Below are 18183 nucleotides of genomic sequence, written 5' to 3'. Positions count from 1 at the left end.
GCGAGTGTGGCCGCAGTCTGTGTGGGACTGTAAGTTCCAGCATTCTTTGCCGGTTTCGATACATTCCTAAACCGACCCTGACTGACGTGAAGGTTATTTACAAAATGTGTGTTGCAGGCTCCAATTAAAAAGAAAAAAAAAAGTCATCCCAGACTTGAGGTATTGCGGGTCATGACTTGTCTCTTTTAAGGGTAATTGACTTGTCATCTGAGCATGTTGAGTAACACATTTCGCCTAGATTTCCAGTGAGTGCATGAACTGACAGCCTTGCTTAACCTATTGTTCAAGTTAATTGACTCCTTCTAATGACTCAATTTATGTTCTAGCGAATACTGTTCCCTGGGAGTAAAGTAAGAGTAAAATTCATCTTGACGCAGGACCTGATAGATTTGTGTCTGACATGTTTCAGCACTGAAGATGACCCAGTGTGCCAAGCTGTAGGTCACTTCCGCCATATGTATATGAGAGAAACAAGATTGTACCAGTTGTGCCCATTTCAGTTATTGGTCTTGTTTGCGTTCATGAGTTTATAGAGCAGAAGTGCACTGATCCATAGATCTTTCATCCTCATTAGTTGCTTACCACATAGATGACATGTGCACCAAGACAAAGGCTGGTATGCCATCTTGGGTGTGGGTTCCACTTTGATCCACCCAAAGAGTCAAAAGTGCAAAAATAAAATAAATCCTGTTATTTGCATAGTGCCGACTTACTCCGCAGTGCTTTCAAATAATTTATTTATTGCACCCCACCAAGTTGAGTACTCCTTTTTCCGACCTCGGGAGGATGGAAGGCTGAGTCAATCTTGAGCCGGCTACCTGAATCATGTGGGGCTTGAACTTGCAACCTTCAGGTCATGAGTGAGAGCTTATGACTGCATTTCTGCTGCCTTAACACTCTACACCCCACACGGCTCAAAAAGAATGAATGCATTCGATTTAAAAAGAAAGGGCAGGACTAAAAAGCGGGACCAGGAACCTAGATGTAGGTGCTGCCGTGCCAGGACTGCTAGAAGACAAACAGTCGTATTGGCGTCACGTTGTGAAGCAATAAAACAAGCAAAACACTAGAAATCTGGCGCGACTCAGCCATGGTAGTCCTAGAAATGAGGAATGTCATGGTTATTTGGAACAGAGAAAGTCTTCTATTATAAACCAGCAATCAACACGTTTCGAGGTGGAGACCTCTTCATCAGTCAGCTGGCACAATTGTGTGACTGACCGTTTCTCATAGTCCTATACTGTTGAAAGATTCTAACCATTAGTGGTCAGCAGTATGGAAATGTAGTTGAAGGGCAGATTTGTACCCCTAGTATTTTGCTTGTTTTTTATTATGGTGCGAAAGATTCTAAGGCACCGCACTGTTTTTGCTTCTATGCTCCATAGTAAAGCACAATTTACCTCGTTAGCGATGCCTTGATTATTTTGCACTTTTGCCATGTGACCCTCGTTGTACATTTCCAGCTATGGTACAGTTGTTTTGGGTAATCTACACAATGTGTTGCTTTTATCCTTGGTTGACTTGTAGGGCGTGCCTACTTCTGTGTCCTGGCACTCACATCTTAATAACTAAGGTGTGGTACATACAGTATACATTTCTTCATAGCTTGCGTTTGGGGAACTGAAAAATTGAATTTCGCTTGAAGCTGTGGAATTATGTCCGCTATCCAACAAACATGTTAATGTGTTGTTGTTTTTTTTTTTTTTCTTTCTCCCTTTGATACCTTATGAAGATATCAATTGACCTGTTAAGTGCATGCTCCCTGACCTCCGGTGTACCGCTCCCCGACCTTACATAGCTGGAGCATCCAATAGGCTGTCATTCTATGTAGATCTTCAAAAGCGACATCTGACAGGAGGAGGAGCCCCGGCCTCCACAATGGCAGACTGTTCTCGTCTCTGTACAAATTGAACTCTTCACCTTGTATTAATATTTGAGCTAATGACAGACTTGTAAAACTGGTTTAAGATCCTATTAAGTGTTTACATTAGAAAACGTCTTCCTTTACCCTATTGTGAGTGGTCATATTACATAACTGGGCGAAACAATCGAAAAGGTTTATTATAATGTGGGGATTTCTGTTTCATTTGCATAAAGGTTTTGCAGATTTTCTGCTGAATTTCCAGGTGAAACCTAGAGTAGTATGTATTTCCCAACATGACAGTGAAGATCCTGCGTCCTTACAACTTTTTCAGCAATTGTACAAAAAATTGTACAGGCGTATGCCCATCTTGAAGGGGTGGTGCCAAGAACATACTTTCTAGTCATAGAGTGGGGTCCTCCATTGAAGTCTATGAAAGGTAGAGTTACAGAAAGAAGTGCCTAAAATGGGAATAGCCCTTTAAATTTCCTGTGATAAAGTAACATTAAAGGAGAAATCCAGCTTTATTACAAAGATTATCTGTACCCCAACAAAAGAATATAACTTCAGGTACATAGGACCTCTCTATACTGCTGCACTGTGAAAAATAAGACCCACTTTAGATTTGGAGCAACTCATTACAACTAGTATAGTGAAAAACTAGTAAAAAAAAAAAAGAAAACCCCTTTAATGGAGTTCCCCACTTTTGTCAATCCCTTTTTTTTTTATTAGAAAGGCCCCTTGATTATAAGCTAATCACAGGGTGTCCTGCTGCTTAAACCTTCAGTGATCAGCTGTAAGCTGAGAGTAAATCTGGAAACATCTGTTCAATTTTCCTATAGTGCCTCCACAGGTGAAGTGAAGAATTACATGATGCTCAGTGAAAATAAGGTGTATTCCCTTAATGTACCATCTAATGTATAGATGTACCACATGCTTCAGCCACTGACTTACAGATGAGGGTCCTGTGTGTATTATATACTATAATATCTTTTGGTATTTTGAATAATGTTACTGATTATTATCAAATAATGGGCCTCCAATGCCATGTTTTTGTTGTTTTCATTGTAAGTCGACTTTAAGGTTTTATAGTGATTAGACATTTTGGGACAAAGGTTAATATATTCCTTAACTGACCTTCCGGTTTTGGGACAAGATTCTGTCTCAACATCCGAGGAGGCATATAGAGTGTGTCATCTGCACTTATTCTTCTCCGCCATCCATCTAATATGCTGGTCCCCGTTTTCGGCAGTCCAAGATGGCCATCACAATTTTCTATCTAGCTAATGTACACTGTGCACTGCTTTCTTAATGGTCCGTGTGGATCACGAGCAGCAGGGGCACATCACAGAGTAGGTATAGTGCATTGGTAGTCCACACTACCAATGCACTATGGATATAACCAAGGCTGAAAATTGCTTTGGCCATGTTGGGCGGTTGAAACCCGGTACGCAGAATCGGCAGATCAGACACGGCAAGAGCAATTGCAGGTATTGTACCCCTCACGGTTATGGGACAGAATTTAGTTCTGAAAGGGGATGGTCAATTGAAGTCCATGAATTCAATGAATTTCTCCATTTTTTACTTCTACGTCTATTGTGTTTGTAGGAATCTCCTTCTGGTCGTCGGAAAGCTCTTGCAACCAGCAACATCAACATGAAGCAATATGCAAGCCCCATGCCTACCCAAACTGATGTCAAGCTAAAATTCAAGCCCCTCTCCAAGAAGGTTGTGTCCGCCACCCTGCAGTTCTCCTTATCTTGCATTTTCCTCCGAGAGGGCAAAGCTACGTAAGTCTTACTCCAATACTGGGTTTTTATTTTTTGTCGTTTGTCGTATTGCGTAAAGATGGAGTTTGCCGAGAACGGAGTGATAGAAGAACTGGCTGTGTTAATTGACGGTATTTGGTGAATATTGCTTGCTCCCATGGATGTTGTGGAGCACCAGCTGGTAGTACGTTTAATGGGATGCTAATGTAGGGCGATGACATTTCCTAAGCACGGGGCTGTTTTTGACTTTCAGAAGGGGGGAGGGGGGGGGGCATTCAATTACTGTAAGAAGAAATTCGGACCTTTTTATTGAACCATTTTAATTTGTAGATTTCTGCTATTGTTTTATAATCTGGTCATTTCTTTTTATCCCTTTTTTTTTCTTTTATCTTTTTCTCCTTTTTTCTTTTTTATCACCACATTACCAAAGTTCAGTTTTGTTGCCTGACAACATTTAATTGTATTCTATCCTGCAATCATCTCCACGGGTATTAAAATGCGCAGATTCCTTGGGAGGCAAAGAAAAGTCTATTTCAATGTCCAGTGTTAATCCGCAACACTATAGTACACATTGTGAGTGAATTGTACGGAATGCCAATTACAGAAATATATCATTAAATTGCGAGCGAGCCATCAAAATGCAGATAGGGTGTTATTTGTTCCCTCGCCGAAATACATTTCTCTTAATATAAAAAAAATTGCAAAAACAGTTTGTTTTTTTTCCTGTTCAGCATTAGGAATGGATAGTTTTACAAATAGCCAATACTGTAACCCCGCTGCGTAATAATATTCCTTTTTGCATATTGCACAATACAAATGCGCCCCTGTTTTATAACGGCTTGATATAATAACGGCTTCTCTGAAAGCCGACGTCTGATTGTTGGGAATGTGTTGAAATTGTTTTCTACGAGTCGGGATCTTTCTGAGGGTATTTTTGCAAATAAGGTGAGCAAAAGAGTACGTAAGAAAATGATGAAGCCGTTGTAGTTCAGTTAGTAAATGTGTTACTTGCATCTATGAGAAATATTTTAGAAGTGTGGCACATGAGGAGGACATTATAAGCGAGGCGGTTCTGCCATGAGAATACAGCCACAGACTGAGGACCTAGTGATATGTTACTTTTACTACTGATGACCTACTGTCCTCAAGATAGATCATCCATAGTTGATCAGCAGAGGTCTGCAGCTGGGGATCTCCTCTGATCATCCCGTCCGCAGCTGGGCAATCCCTCTGATCATCCCGCCCGCAGCTGGGCAATCCCTCTGATCATCCCGCCCGCAGCTGGGCAATCCCTCTGATCATCCCGCCCGCAGCTGGGCAATCCCTCTGATCATCCCGCCCGCAGCTGGGCAATCCCCTCTGATCATCCCGCCCGCAGCTGGGCAATCCCCTCTGATCATCCCGCCCGCAGCTGGGCATCCCCTCTGATCATCCCGTCCGCAGCTGGGCATCCCCTCTGATCATCCCGTCCGCAGCTGGGCAATCCCTCTGATCATCCCGTCCGCAGCTGGGCAATCCCTCTGATCATCCCGTCCGCAGCTGGGCAATCCCTCTGATCATCCCGTCCGCAGCTGGGCAATCCCTCTGATCATCCCGTCCGCAGCTGGGCAATCCCTCTGATCATCCCGTCCGCAGCTGGGCAATCCCTCTGATCATCCCGTCCGCAGCTGGGCAATCCCTCTGATCATCCCGTCCGCAGCTGGGCAATCCCTCTGATCATCCCGTCCGCAGCTGGGCAATCCCTCTGATCATCCCGTCCGCAGCTGGGCAATCCCTCTGATCATCCCGTCCGCAGCTGGGCAATCCCTCTGATCATCCCGCCCGCAGCTGGGCAATCCCTCTGATCATCCCGCCCGCAGCTGGGCAATCCCTCTGATCATCCCGCCCGCAGCTGGGCAATCCCTCTGATCATCCCGCCCGCAGCTGGGCAATCCCTCTGATCATCCGGCCCGCAGCTGGGCAATCCCTCTGATCATCCCGCCCGCAGCTGGGCATCCCCTCTGATCATCCCGCCCGCAGCTGGGCATCCCCACTGATCATCCCGCCCGCAGCTGGGCATCCCCACTGATCATCCCGCCCGCAGCTGGGCATCCCCACTGATCATCCCGCCCGCAGCTGGGCATCCCCTCTGATCATCCCGCCCGCAGCTGGGCATCCCCTCTGATCATCCCGCCCGCAGCTGGGCATCCCCTCTGATCATCCCGCCCGCAGCTGGGCATCCCCTCTGATCATCCCGCCCGCAGCTGGGCATCCCCTCTGATCATCCCGCCCGCAGCTGGGCATCCCCTCTGATCATCCCGCCCGCAGCTGGGCATCCCCTCTGATCATCCCGCCCGCAGCTGGGCATCCCCTCTGATCATCCCGCCCGCAGCTGGGCATCCCCTCTGATCATCCCGCCCCCAGCTGGGCATCCCCTCTGATCATCCCGCCCGCAGCTGGGCATCCCCTCTGATCATCCCGCCCGCAGCTGGGCATCCCCTCTGATCATCCCGCCCGCAGCTGGGCATCCCCTCTGATCATCCCGCCCGCAGCTGGGCATCCCCTCTGATCATCCCGCCCGCAGCTGGGCATCCCCTCTGATCATCCCGCCCGCAGCTGGGCATCCCCTCTGATCATCCCGCCCGCAGCTGGGCATCCCCTCTGATCATCCCGCCCGCAGCTGGGCATCCCCTCTGATCATCCCGCCCGCAGCTGGGCATCCCCTCTGATCATCCCGCCCGCAGCTGGGCATCCCCTCTGATCATCCCGCCCGCAGCTGGGCATCCCCTCTGATCATCCCGCCCGCAGCTGGGCATCCCCTCTGATCATCCCGCCCGCAGCTGGGGATCCCCTCTGATCATCCCGTCCGCAGCTGGGGATCCCCTCTGATCATCCCGTCCACTGCCGGTACAGTGGAACGGATGTTGTCATCAGTAATCGGAACCGGAAGTGTAATAGTTGGCTTAACTCCTGTTGAATACATTGGTAGTGATGTCTTCTTTTACACTTTTGGCTCTGACTACAACAAGAAGACTAAAGTGTAATAGAAGGCACCACTCCCATTTATTTCAACAGGAGTGAGGCTGGCTAATACACTTCTAGCACTGACCACCAATGACTGCATCCAGCCTGCTGCACTGACAGTGGGATGGACGTTCCGCTGGGTTCCTGAGTGTCCGTCTCCCGCTGATCAACTGTTAATGACTTGTCCTGAGGATAGGTCATCAATAGTAAAAGTCCCGAAATACCCCTTTAAAGACTTACTAACTGCACTTTTAAGAATAGAAGCACTAACAAGTAATAATTTAGCCAAAGGGACACCGCACTCGACTGGGCTCTTCTGCCCCTGTATTTGACTAATCAGTGGGGGGCTCGGCGCTCAGACCCTAAATGATCAAAACTGTTGCCATGTCTCTATGACATGTTGATTGGTTGTAATAGAGGAGGGACTGCAGCACTACCAAGACAGCTGAAGAAACAGCTGAGGGAAAATGGGGGGAAAAAACCCCAATGACTGCACACCTATCCGGACACTGGACTCCAAGTGTCCACAAATGAATGCATGCAATAAGTATAAGAAAGGCAGCACACTGGAATAGATCCTCTTACCAGTAGATGTCCATAAAAAGGTTTTTATTCATGATCCACATACAAAAAAATTGCGACGTTTCGATCATCCGCTGTGATCTTTCTCAGGCATATGTGACAATACATCCTCTTTGCTGGTCATGTGATTTGCTTGCCCTGCCCCTTAGACAGAATAGGGGAGCGAATGTGAGAAAAGGCATCGGGTTGCGGCACAGTCTTTCTGGTATAAGTAAAGGCATTTGAGTCAAGAATTAGCTCACCTTTTTTTTTTCTTTTATTGAAAGACCAGTAAATGACGCGTTTCGAGGCCTAAGCCTTTTTTCAGACATGCTGGGTGGTGCACAACAATGGCAAAAGCTTAGTTGTGTAAACATGAAGAGAAAGGTAGGAGTGATGGAATACAGTTGAAGATGGCAATATTTTAAAAAAGTACAGTGGTGGGCATTCGTGCCTGGGGTATGTATGAATGAAAGGTGACTCCAAGAACAGTTTACAGCTATGAGGTATTAGCAGAGCTGCTAACTTATTGTTGTGGAGCCTTCTTGGGTGGGCCACATCTTCGATACCTAAGGGGGCTGGGCATCTAAGAGGCGGGGCAAGCAGTGGGGAAGATCATTTGATCATAAGACCTCTTACTGCAAACCTTGAATGCCCCAGTCTTTGAATTGCTTAACCCTGAGTTACATCAGAGGTCAGAGGCTGTTTGAAGTTTAACTGGTGAGTCACTGATATAACGCCAACTAAAACATTCCACCCCCCCCCCCTTCCGTATTCGTAATTGAACCTCTTTAAATGTGGTTTAAATAAAAATACAGGGGGAATGACCTGGCAAGTTGGAGAACTTGGCTTTAAATCTAAGGTTGTCCATTATAATCTATTCATTGCAAAGTCCACTTTTCCGTGAACAGATAGTTCATTGGCGAAATGGTCATAAATACCTAAGACACTGTCTTATATTAATTTTTGCCCCAAGAGAGGCACAGTGTCTTATTTTCGGGGGGTACACGCAGCAAAACACAACATGTGGAAGCATATATTGATGCAAAAGAAGTTTTCAAACTTTTATTCCTCCATTACAGATGAATGTGACGTTTCGACCTATGTATAGGTCTTTGCCATTCATTGAATGGCTGTGATTGGCTCAGGCTATGGTCCTGAGCCAATCACAGCATTCTCTTGCTGTAGGCGGGGTATTCAACCCACGATACCAGAAAGAGAATGCTCTTTCAGCCATAAGGATGACCATGAACATTGCCAACTCCCGTGGAGAGCACCAAGAGGGACGGGGACATCGCCCGCAAGTTTTTCTTTTTTTTTCTCATGTAGTGTAGCTAGGGCTTACTTTTGGGGGAGGGCTTATATTTCAAGCCCCCTGAAAATCAGGGTAAGGCTTATTATCAGGGTAGGTCTTATTATCAAGGTAAGCACAGTATTTGTGAGCAGGTATAAATGGCAGGGATTTAAGGTTGAGTGTTTCTTTCAGGGATGAAGACATGCAAAGCCTTGCCAGTCTGATGAGCATGAAGCAAGCGGATATAGGAAACCTGGATGATTTTGAGGAAGATAATGAGGATGACGAGGAGAATAGAGTTAACCAAGAAGAAAAAACTGCTAAAATAACAGGTGTGTATACTGCTAAAGCACCTCAGGTGGCAGTAATGACCCATTTACTCCGTCATTTTACATTCCAGGAACAGTGGAGTTGGTGACGTTCTAAACCAAATTATGTACTTATGATGTGGTGGGAAAAAATGTCCTCTGCCCTACGGAAATGTATTCAAAGTTCTTTAAATATTCATTTCCTGTTGCAGTGTTGTATACAGAGTGTTGTCACTTGTGCCCATTCCTAACCCAGAGAGACAATCTAATTTCCTGATATTTCACAAACTGTTTTCTCGATTTTTTTTTTTATAGGGTGTTGTCTACACACCTCTCAAAATCTGAATTCCAAATAATAGGATTTAAGGCCCAGTTTGCAAAATGGAAAAAAATATGCTTTTTTTAATGTAAATTTGCATAAGGCCATCCCTTTTTGTGAACAGCGAATCAAAGACTGTTGGCAAATGGGCCAAACCAATCTGTTCCAAGAATAGAAGCAGCCATACCCACCTCTTTATTCCTCCGGCGATCCAGCACTGCAGCTCCTGTGGTCCTCCCGCTAACTGCTGAAGCCAATCAAAGGCCGCATCGTTCACATGCCGTTCTCCAGGCACCATGGCTCCCAGAATCTGAGCCCTGATGTCACGAGAAAGGCATGTGACCGCTGAGGCCCCTGACTGCAGTAGTCAGGTAGTAGTCTTTATAAGCAAAGACTAGGAGGACCCCAGGAGCTGCGGCAATGGATCACTGGGAGAACAAACAGGTGAGCACAGTTGCTTTTTTTTGTGTTTTAATACATATACACCCATATGTGAAAATAAAAATTGTTGACCCCTGGACAAGCCCTTTAAGCTCAGGGCCTCACGTATTAACCATTGCAGTATAATTTAAGTGTATTTCCTGCAGAGTTTTTGTTCTCTTTCTATTTAGAAATGCAGCAGAGCCCATCGTTTATTGGTGGGGCGCAGAGAATGTTGCATACATTTACCCCGGTCATGCTAGATGTCATGTAGAAGGGGCATTATTTATTGTGCAGTCATCTTATTCATTCCTTGTGGTGAGTGGTAAGAACCTAAGGCAAGCCTGTGAAGCATTTAAAGGCAGTCTATAGTAGAGCCGATAGAACTTCATATGACCACTTTTGTACATGTACTGAAATGGCGGTCAACCGGAAAGGAAGTCAGGTAGTTCAGTTCAGTCAACTGTCAGCTGGAACTCACCCATACCCTTAGGGGAGGCTGGAAACAGAGAAAAACTCTTCTGCAAATGTAGGTTTTACTAATAATCCTATATTTAGCATACTAAATTAATCTGGTGTTTTGGGCCTCATGTCCACGGGCGGATTTTTGCTGCGGAATCCGGAGCGGGCGTCTGCCTCCGGATTCCGCAGCAATAACCCTCCATAGCATGCTATGGAAAAACAATTCTTCATGCACACGAACGGATACCAATAGCAATGTTCCGCTTGCGGATGAAAAATCGTAGCATGCTCCATTTTACTGCACAGACAGCTTCCATTGAAGTCATGTAAAGTGTCTTATTTAGTGGTGGTGAAACTATAATGTATCCATCTTTATACCACTAGTATTACAGAGTAGTTAGTAATGCTTTAGGCGGCGTGACAGCTTTTAGTGATTGACACACAATGGTTTTCGTGTGAATCACCACCAGAAAATATGACACATGGAATAAGCACCGCATTAACATATTGCGCCATTCTTGGTTTGTGTAATAGTTCCATCATACTAGTGCACCAAACATCATGCATCACTTTCTGAAGCCACCATTGTTGGAAACAGGGAAACCAAAATTTGGCACTAGTTTATTTCCCCGAAATGAATACTAAATGGACGTTTTTGCCTATAAACCCCATCTGACATGTCTCTGGTATAGGGGTACTTTTACCCAGGCTGACCAGCGGCCGAAAAATCACTCAGACAAGCAATTTCCAGAAATGGTTGTCCTGTGTAAAAGCGGAACCCGATGGGATACCGAGCAAGAAATCGCTAGTCTTTGTTTCCGTTCTCTGAAAAGAAGCGACTACAGGCGTCCCAACGACTAACGTTCTTCTGCTTTGATACATGAGCGATAATTGTTCAATGAATGGAACAGGCAGTCATTCATAAATGAACAACTGCCTGTTTATGATGAGTGAAAAGTCGCTCATTAGTCCCAATGTTTCAGTGACCTAAACTAGCTGCTAATGAGTAATTTCTCACTCGGTACTAGAGATGAGCGAGTATACTCGCTAAGGCAAGCTACTCGAGCGAGTAGTGCCTTATCCGAGTACCTGCCCGCTCGTCTCTAAAGATTCAGGTGCCAGCGGGGGAGAGCGGTTAGTTGTGGGAGTGAGCATGTGCTATATTGGCTCATAAGCAAATAAGGAAGATGGAACAATACCTCTGCAGCGCCACCTATTGGATGGCAGCATTTCTTCAAATCAATGTACAACTTTTTAACAAGTCTGTGAAACAATGATTGGGAATAGGAAACCAAGCCAGAATCCACACACAGACAGCTGTTTCGGGGTGATTGCCCCTCATCAGTATGCAGTAGGTTCCTGGCTTGGCTGGTGAAAGGCCAATGACGTGGGTCAGCAGGGGGGTTGTCTCTCCTTATCTTGGATGCTTTCCCTAAGGAGAGACGACACCCCTATATTGATTCGTATGCACAGACTAAAATCGCCCATTAAAGTCTATGGGTGTGTAAAAAATGCAGCAAAAATGCATTAGCATTCATGTTCCCTGATTTTTTTTTTTTTCTCTTGCGCAACCTGTTTTGCGTACATTGTGACATAACTGATATCACTTGGGCCTTCTTGCATTTTTTTGTGGCATATGAAAAGCGGATGACACATGGAGGCAACACGGACATAAAAATGCACATACGCACTAACAACGCAGATACATGAGCAGTGAAAATGGCGTGCTTGTGACTGAACAAAATTGTATACGTCCGCGTGAGTGAGCCTTTACAAAAGTTTTTGGCTAGCTTTTTTTTTTTTTACTTTACTTTTTTGCAAACACATGCAATTTTTTCCAGATTTATTTTTTCTATAGTGAAGTCTATGGGGGAAAAAAAAGGTAATTGGAAGAAAAAAGTGCCATAGATGCAAAAAAGAAGCAGCAAAAGTAAGGAAAAACAACAGCAACAAAAAAATAACCTAAAATGCCCGTGGTGCATTGTATGCCTTCCTATAGATCTACTACTAACATCTGTCTGCCTCGCCTTTTGCTGCAGAAAAAAAAACCCTTCTGAAACCACCCCATGCCCGTTAAAAATAAAAAATAAACAAAAAAATAAACAAAGCCTCTAAATCTGAAGTAGCGATGCTGCTGATGTCTGCCGTTCCAGTAATGGTGGCCATCAGAGGTGTAACTTGAAGCTCCTGGCCCCAAAAGCAAAACCTGTAACGGGGCCCCCAACTATAATGCTTTATTCATAGTCCTGGGCTCCCTATATGGAGAAGAGGGACCTTATGGGCCCCCAAAGGCTCCTGGGCCCAGGTGCAACCGCATCCCCTGCATCCCCTATAGTTATGCCAGTGGTGGCCATGTTTGTTGACTCTTAATCGCAGCCCTGCATGGCACCATAGTACAGAATCGTTTAGACTTTCGTGGGCCCTTCGAAAGAAATGTAGACCTCTTCTAGGAGGAAATGCTCCTTGAGGACCTCAATACAGACTTACTCTACCATTCACCATAAATATGTTTATCGTCTCCCGTCGCATTTTGCCTTGGCCCACCCATTATTATTTCGGTTTTCTTAGACAATAGTTTTTCCGGACTTTTTGTTGGGGGGTTGCAGTGGTTAGAAATGCTGTTTGTTTACAGGTGGGACATGAGCAGACAGGATTATTTGACCTGAGTTGGAATTTGGCCAAAGTGGGATTAACATTCCACATGCTGAATGAAATACCATTACAATACTATTAATGTCCACAAAGAAAGCACTATTTCCATCTCACGGCTATGAAGTCTTTACGAAGTCGCATCACATGTCTCTAATACTAAATCAGGGAGACCCTTCCCAACGGTTGACATTGAAAAACTTTTTTTCTCATTGTATCATTCGGATCAATGATTTATGTACATAAAATGATGATTTTCAGTTCTCTAATACCATCCAGACCAGATTGACAATTTAGTGGATTATACCGGCTGATTCTCCCGCCAGAAAACCCAAACATTCCTCAATAACTCTAATTGTTGTCTCGTTCCCAATGAAAACTGATCTGTACTTCCCCTGTATGTTGCCTGGAGCAGCAGCTGAAAATGACCCCTCCAGCATCCAAGAACTTGTGGCGTATATTGGTGAATACGTCTACTAATATCACATCAGTTATGGCAGAAACCTCCTGCCATATTGCGTCTTTAAGGGCGTTTTGTTCGCAGATTATGGCTGGATTCCCACGGCCGTATATCGGCTTGGTTTTTGCGCCGAGCCGATATACGTCGTCCTTATCTGCAGGGGGGGAGGATGGAAGAGCCAGGAGCAGGAACTGAGCTCCCGCCCCCTCTCTGCCTCCTGTCCGCCCCTCTGCACTATTTGCAATGGGGAGAGGTGGGACGGGGGCGGGGCTAATATCTCGAAACTTCAGCCCGCCCCCGTCCCGCCTCCTTTCATTGCAAATAGTGCAGGGGGTGGAGAGGAGGCAGAGAGGGGGCGGGAGCTCAGTTCCTGCTCTTGGCTCTTCTATCCTCCTCCCCCTGCAGATGAGGACGACGTATATCGGCTCGGCGTGAAAACCGAGCCGATATACGTTCGTGTGAATGCACCCTATTGCTGTATAAATGGACCTTCATTAAATCCCATAAGAAGAAATTGGGTGACATCCGGTCGGGTGATCTTGGCAGCCATAGGTTTGTCAAAATTAATTGGGCACTGAAATTATTTTCAATTTCCCTCTTGCTCACATTAATCAAATGCCTGTTTGGCGGTCGCATCTCAATGTCACGGGAACAGTCGCACGTCATTGAGAGGTGGTTCAACAGACACAGGGGGGGGGATTTATGAAATTGTCCAACAGAACAATAGTCTTTGTTGCCTATGGCATCCAATCACAGCTCAGCTTTCATTCCTCATAGTGCTACGCTAAAGTGAAAGCTGCTCTATGATTGGTTGCTGCAGACCGCCTAAATCTGCTCCATAATGTCCAGTTCAATTTTCATTGGGTGTCCTGGTGAAAGAATCACCCGGTATTATGGGAATTGGGAAGGAACAAAAAGAGTGATCATACTGATGGCAGTGATGTGACCTTCCTAGGTGGAGCTTGTCTGACTATACACATTTAATGCGTTTATATGTGTACAAAGGGATGTCCTCACATATTGAGACACGTGAAGTCATTAATCCCTTAATAACGAGGCCCTTTTTTTTTTTTTGCCTTCTCCTTCCCACTTTCCAAAAAAATCATAATTTTTACTCTTACGTTCACATAGCTGTCCGAGGGCTTGTTATTTCCTGGGATGTATTGCATTTTTCAATAGCACTATTTAATGTACAGAAAAACAAAAAAACTTAAGTGGGGTGCAATGGAAAAAATACTTCAATTTTATGCGGGAAGCTTCTTTTTACGAAATTTGCACTGAGGCACAAATAACACGATAACTTTATTCTGTGGGTCAGTACAATTACAATAATACCAAATAGATGTTTTGGGTTTTTTTTTTTGCTGTACAAGTTTTTTATTATAAATATTGGAAAAGGTTTTTGTTTTTTTAACTTTAAATATCCTTTCATTTTTTCCAATTTTTTATTTTTTGCGATCGTTTGATCACTTATACCATATACTGCAATACTTCAGTATTGCAGTAAATGGAATTTCCGTAGGCACCCTATTATCATGTGCTGCAGGCACATCATAAGCTGAAATGCATGGAAACCCTGTGAACTTTCAGAAGGCCCAGGCTGCCATGACGCTAGGATAGCACCCCATGATCTCATCACGGGTTGGGCTGGGGGCATTCGGGACTTTCAATCACTGATTGGGCCATTTAAATTCTTCCGTCAGAATTGACAGCAGCATTTAAAGGATTAGCCGTTGCAATCGACATGAACTAATTTCATTTTTAGTGCCATTAGGAACATGAAAGTTGAATTCTAATTTCTTGCTATAGAGAGCAAAACTAGACTCCGCAAAGGGCTGTAAGTACAAACTTGGTGCATTGTGGGGGCACCGGATACAGAATTCGAGCCAACAAACAAAAGAATAGGCAAGTTTGGACATGGCTAGGGCTTACGTATACAAGCGTATTATAGTCCTCTTTATAAGCCATATATCTAAAGCCAAGGTTTTAATCCGATCCTGTCTGCTGAAATCAGATCTCCATAATATGTTTGTGAGTCGTTACAACTGAGGGTTCGAAAGATAGATAAGGGGTGGGGTGGACCGTTGGACCAAAACCTAGAACACCACTGATAGGTTTTATAGATGGGGCATTATATATGTGAGAGCACCGGTGTAATATATGTAACTGAGTCTTATAAGTGCCGAGAAGAGCAGAAGTTTGCTTAATCTGGGCGCACACGGTCTGATACGGCGTTTCAGAGTGATTATGTAATGGTAGTTATTGGGGATGGGATAACAAGTCAACACTTGCTGCAACTTCCAAGCAGATTCCCAAGTGTATAATGTTGTGTGCACCCCGGTGTGACGTCCCCGATCCACTTGAATATGAATGCAGCACATAACATAACCTCAGGTGACTCCATTAATGCATTAATGATATTTTCACACCTTTTGAAATGTCGAGATAATAACGCCAACCTGTTATTATGGATTTAACCACCTGAATAACAAGGACTGCAGCTGTTCTGAATGCCAGAAATTCTCAAGTTTCCCCAGCCAGCACACATAATGGGCCGTATGACAATGTTGTGGCGTACTAGCTAAGTGAATACGCACAGCAGTCTAAAAGACTGAACACCCTGCCGGCTAACATAGGGGTTTGGGTTTTTAAATATTTCATAGACTGAACTGTAAAAAAAAAATCCTGATGAGTTCAATGGTTTGTAGATTGATGACTAAATTTCAATTCAGCCCTTTATAATAATAATCTTTGTTTTTATATAGCGCCAGCATATACAGCCTGAAGGACCAGGCTGTTTGGTACCCTTAAGGACCAGGGATTTGACCCATGTGGTGGTTTAACTGCCCTATTTTTTTTTTCCTTCAGCTGACGGCGTTTTTTTTTCCTGTGACATATAGGGCTATTTTTTAAATATCTTTTTCACTTGCTCGTTTTTCTGTTTTATTAGGGGTGAAAAGGTAAAAAAAAACTTTTTTTTTTTTTAACTAGTATATTTACTAGTATGGGAACGAGTATGGTTTTGGATTACAAGGCGCATACAACAACTGTTTTGGTTGCGTCGGCTTTGGGTCATTTTCTTTCTTATGTATATATTTTTATTTTATTCTGTAATTTTTTCAACTTATTTATGTAATTATTTTTTTTACCCACTACGCCCCACATGACGTCATATGAGACATCTGGGGGGACATTCACGTGTGTGTGGGGGGTTTTTTTGTTTATTTTTTTTTTATTTGACACTTTTCCACTGTAGCTGGGGCATCCATAGCCTCACTTACAGGAAAAAACATCCCCTGTAGTGACAATAGTTACTGACAGAGCTGATCAGTGTCTGCTAGGACCCTGCAGCTCTGCAAGGAATCCCGGCGGTCATGTGACTGCTGGCTCGTGTAGTGGAAGTTATACTTCCAGTTTCCCTTTTTAGTACATTATGCTCATTGAGCGCTGTGTACTAGAGAAAGCAGAAAGGGTTAAAAGCCCCTCCTGCCTTTCTCCTCCAGGTTATCAGCTGTGACTAACAGCTGACAACCTGACATGCTCCTGCTTGATTGCAGAACAGGGGCTTTAAACCCGTGCCGTATTTTTACAATCGTCTGGGTTTAAAGCCCAGGACCAAGAGCAGTAAATTTACAGTGCTTGGTCCAAAATGAATTAAAAGATAAATATATATCTCATATCTCTTAAGTGATCTCATATCTCTAGCGCTGTTAAAGCGACCCTCAAAGTAACACACTATTTACAGGAGGGGAATTGAGCTAGATAATTGGTGGCTGAGTGACTAGCTATTAGTCTATGAGTATTGTCACCTATAGACAGATCCATTTAAAAAAAAAAAGATTTTCAACAATCCAATCATTTACTAAATTGATTTTTTAAAATATGATACACTTTAAAGGGACACTCCGGTGATTCCCCCCGCCCCCATTCATTATGTAGCTATCCCGCCCAGTATATAGTGAGCTGGTGATAATTATTCCTTTTCTCTCTGAAACTCTCAGCCTTTTTTTTCCTCATAAGGTCATGTTCATACCTCCCAACCTTATAGGAATACAAAGGGGGACAGTGATGATGGTATACTTTGCTAAGCCCTGCCCCTGACCACACCAAGTCCCTCCTCCAACCACAACAAATTACGTCTGACCGTCTCTTTTAAAAAAAACAAAACTATATTCCTACTGTTGATTTTTACTTTTGGTAAAACTAAAGTCAAGTCAACCCCCTCCTCCTTTTATAGTTTTTGGCATAAGAAATAACAATAAAAACAATAAATTAAACATAATTGGTATCACCACGTCCATGAAATGCACAGCTGTAAAAATATTGAACTGTTGATCCAATATGGTGAACTCTGTCAGAAAAAAAATCCACAATGTCTAGGGCTGCTTTTTTTTTTTTTAAAGTGTCACAGTCTACCCAAAAAATATTCACTAAAAAGGGGTCAAAAAGTCAAAAATAAAAAACTACTTGTTCATTTCCCCAAAAAGCCCCACGTAGCCCATTAACAGAAGAATAAAAAAAACTATGGAGCTCAGAATATGGGGACGGAAAGTTAAATTATTTTCTTTTTAAAGTGAAACCAAAAAACCATATACCGTAAATTTGGTATCTTGGTACTCTTACCCACAGAATAATGTTAACAACTAGAGATGAGCAAACGTACTCTTTTCGGGTGTTTTTGCACTCGAGCACCGCTTTTTCCGAGTAACTGACTGCGCGGACGAAAAGATTTGGGGGGCGCCGGGGGTGAGGGGGGGGGGTTGCAGAGGGGAGTGGGGGGGGGGGGAAGAGAGAGCCCAACCCCTGTTCCCCACTGCAACCCCCCCCCCCCCCCCCCCCCGCTCCACCACGCCACCCCCCGGCGCCCCCCCTAATCTTTTCATCCGAGTAGTCAGTTACTCGGAAAAAGCCGGTGCTCGAGTGCAAAAACACTGGAAGCGAGTACGCTCGCTCATCTCTATTAACAACCCATTTTTTTACAACCATGTAAAAATAAAAAAGGTAAAACTGTTTTTTTTTGTTTTTTTTTATTTCACTCTACTCAAAAAAATGTTTAAGCTTTTCAGTGCGTCGTTCA

General features: G+C 44.2%; 1 protein-coding gene across 6 annotated transcripts in view; it reads left to right on the top strand.

The window, feature by feature from the left end:
• Positions 1-18183, top strand: part of EHBP1 (EH domain binding protein 1) — a 365541-nt gene that overhangs the window by 97886 nt on the left and 249472 nt on the right. For all 6 annotated transcript variants that reach the window (XM_066595508.1, XM_066595507.1, XM_066595505.1 and 3 more), the window contains exons 6-7: positions 3470-3651; positions 8681-8820. In XM_066595508.1, coding sequence (XP_066451605.1) covers positions 3470-3651; positions 8681-8820 — 322 coding nt within the window. The remainder of the gene's footprint in view (positions 1-3469; positions 3652-8680; positions 8821-18183) is intronic.

Source organism: Eleutherodactylus coqui, chromosome 3, assembly GCF_035609145.1.
Source record: "Eleutherodactylus coqui strain aEleCoq1 chromosome 3, aEleCoq1.hap1, whole genome shotgun sequence".
NCBI lineage: Eukaryota > Metazoa > Chordata > Amphibia > Anura > Eleutherodactylidae > Eleutherodactylus > Eleutherodactylus coqui.
The sequence above is the reverse complement of the archived record's forward strand: the minus strand, read 5'-3'. Positions and strand labels throughout refer to the sequence as shown.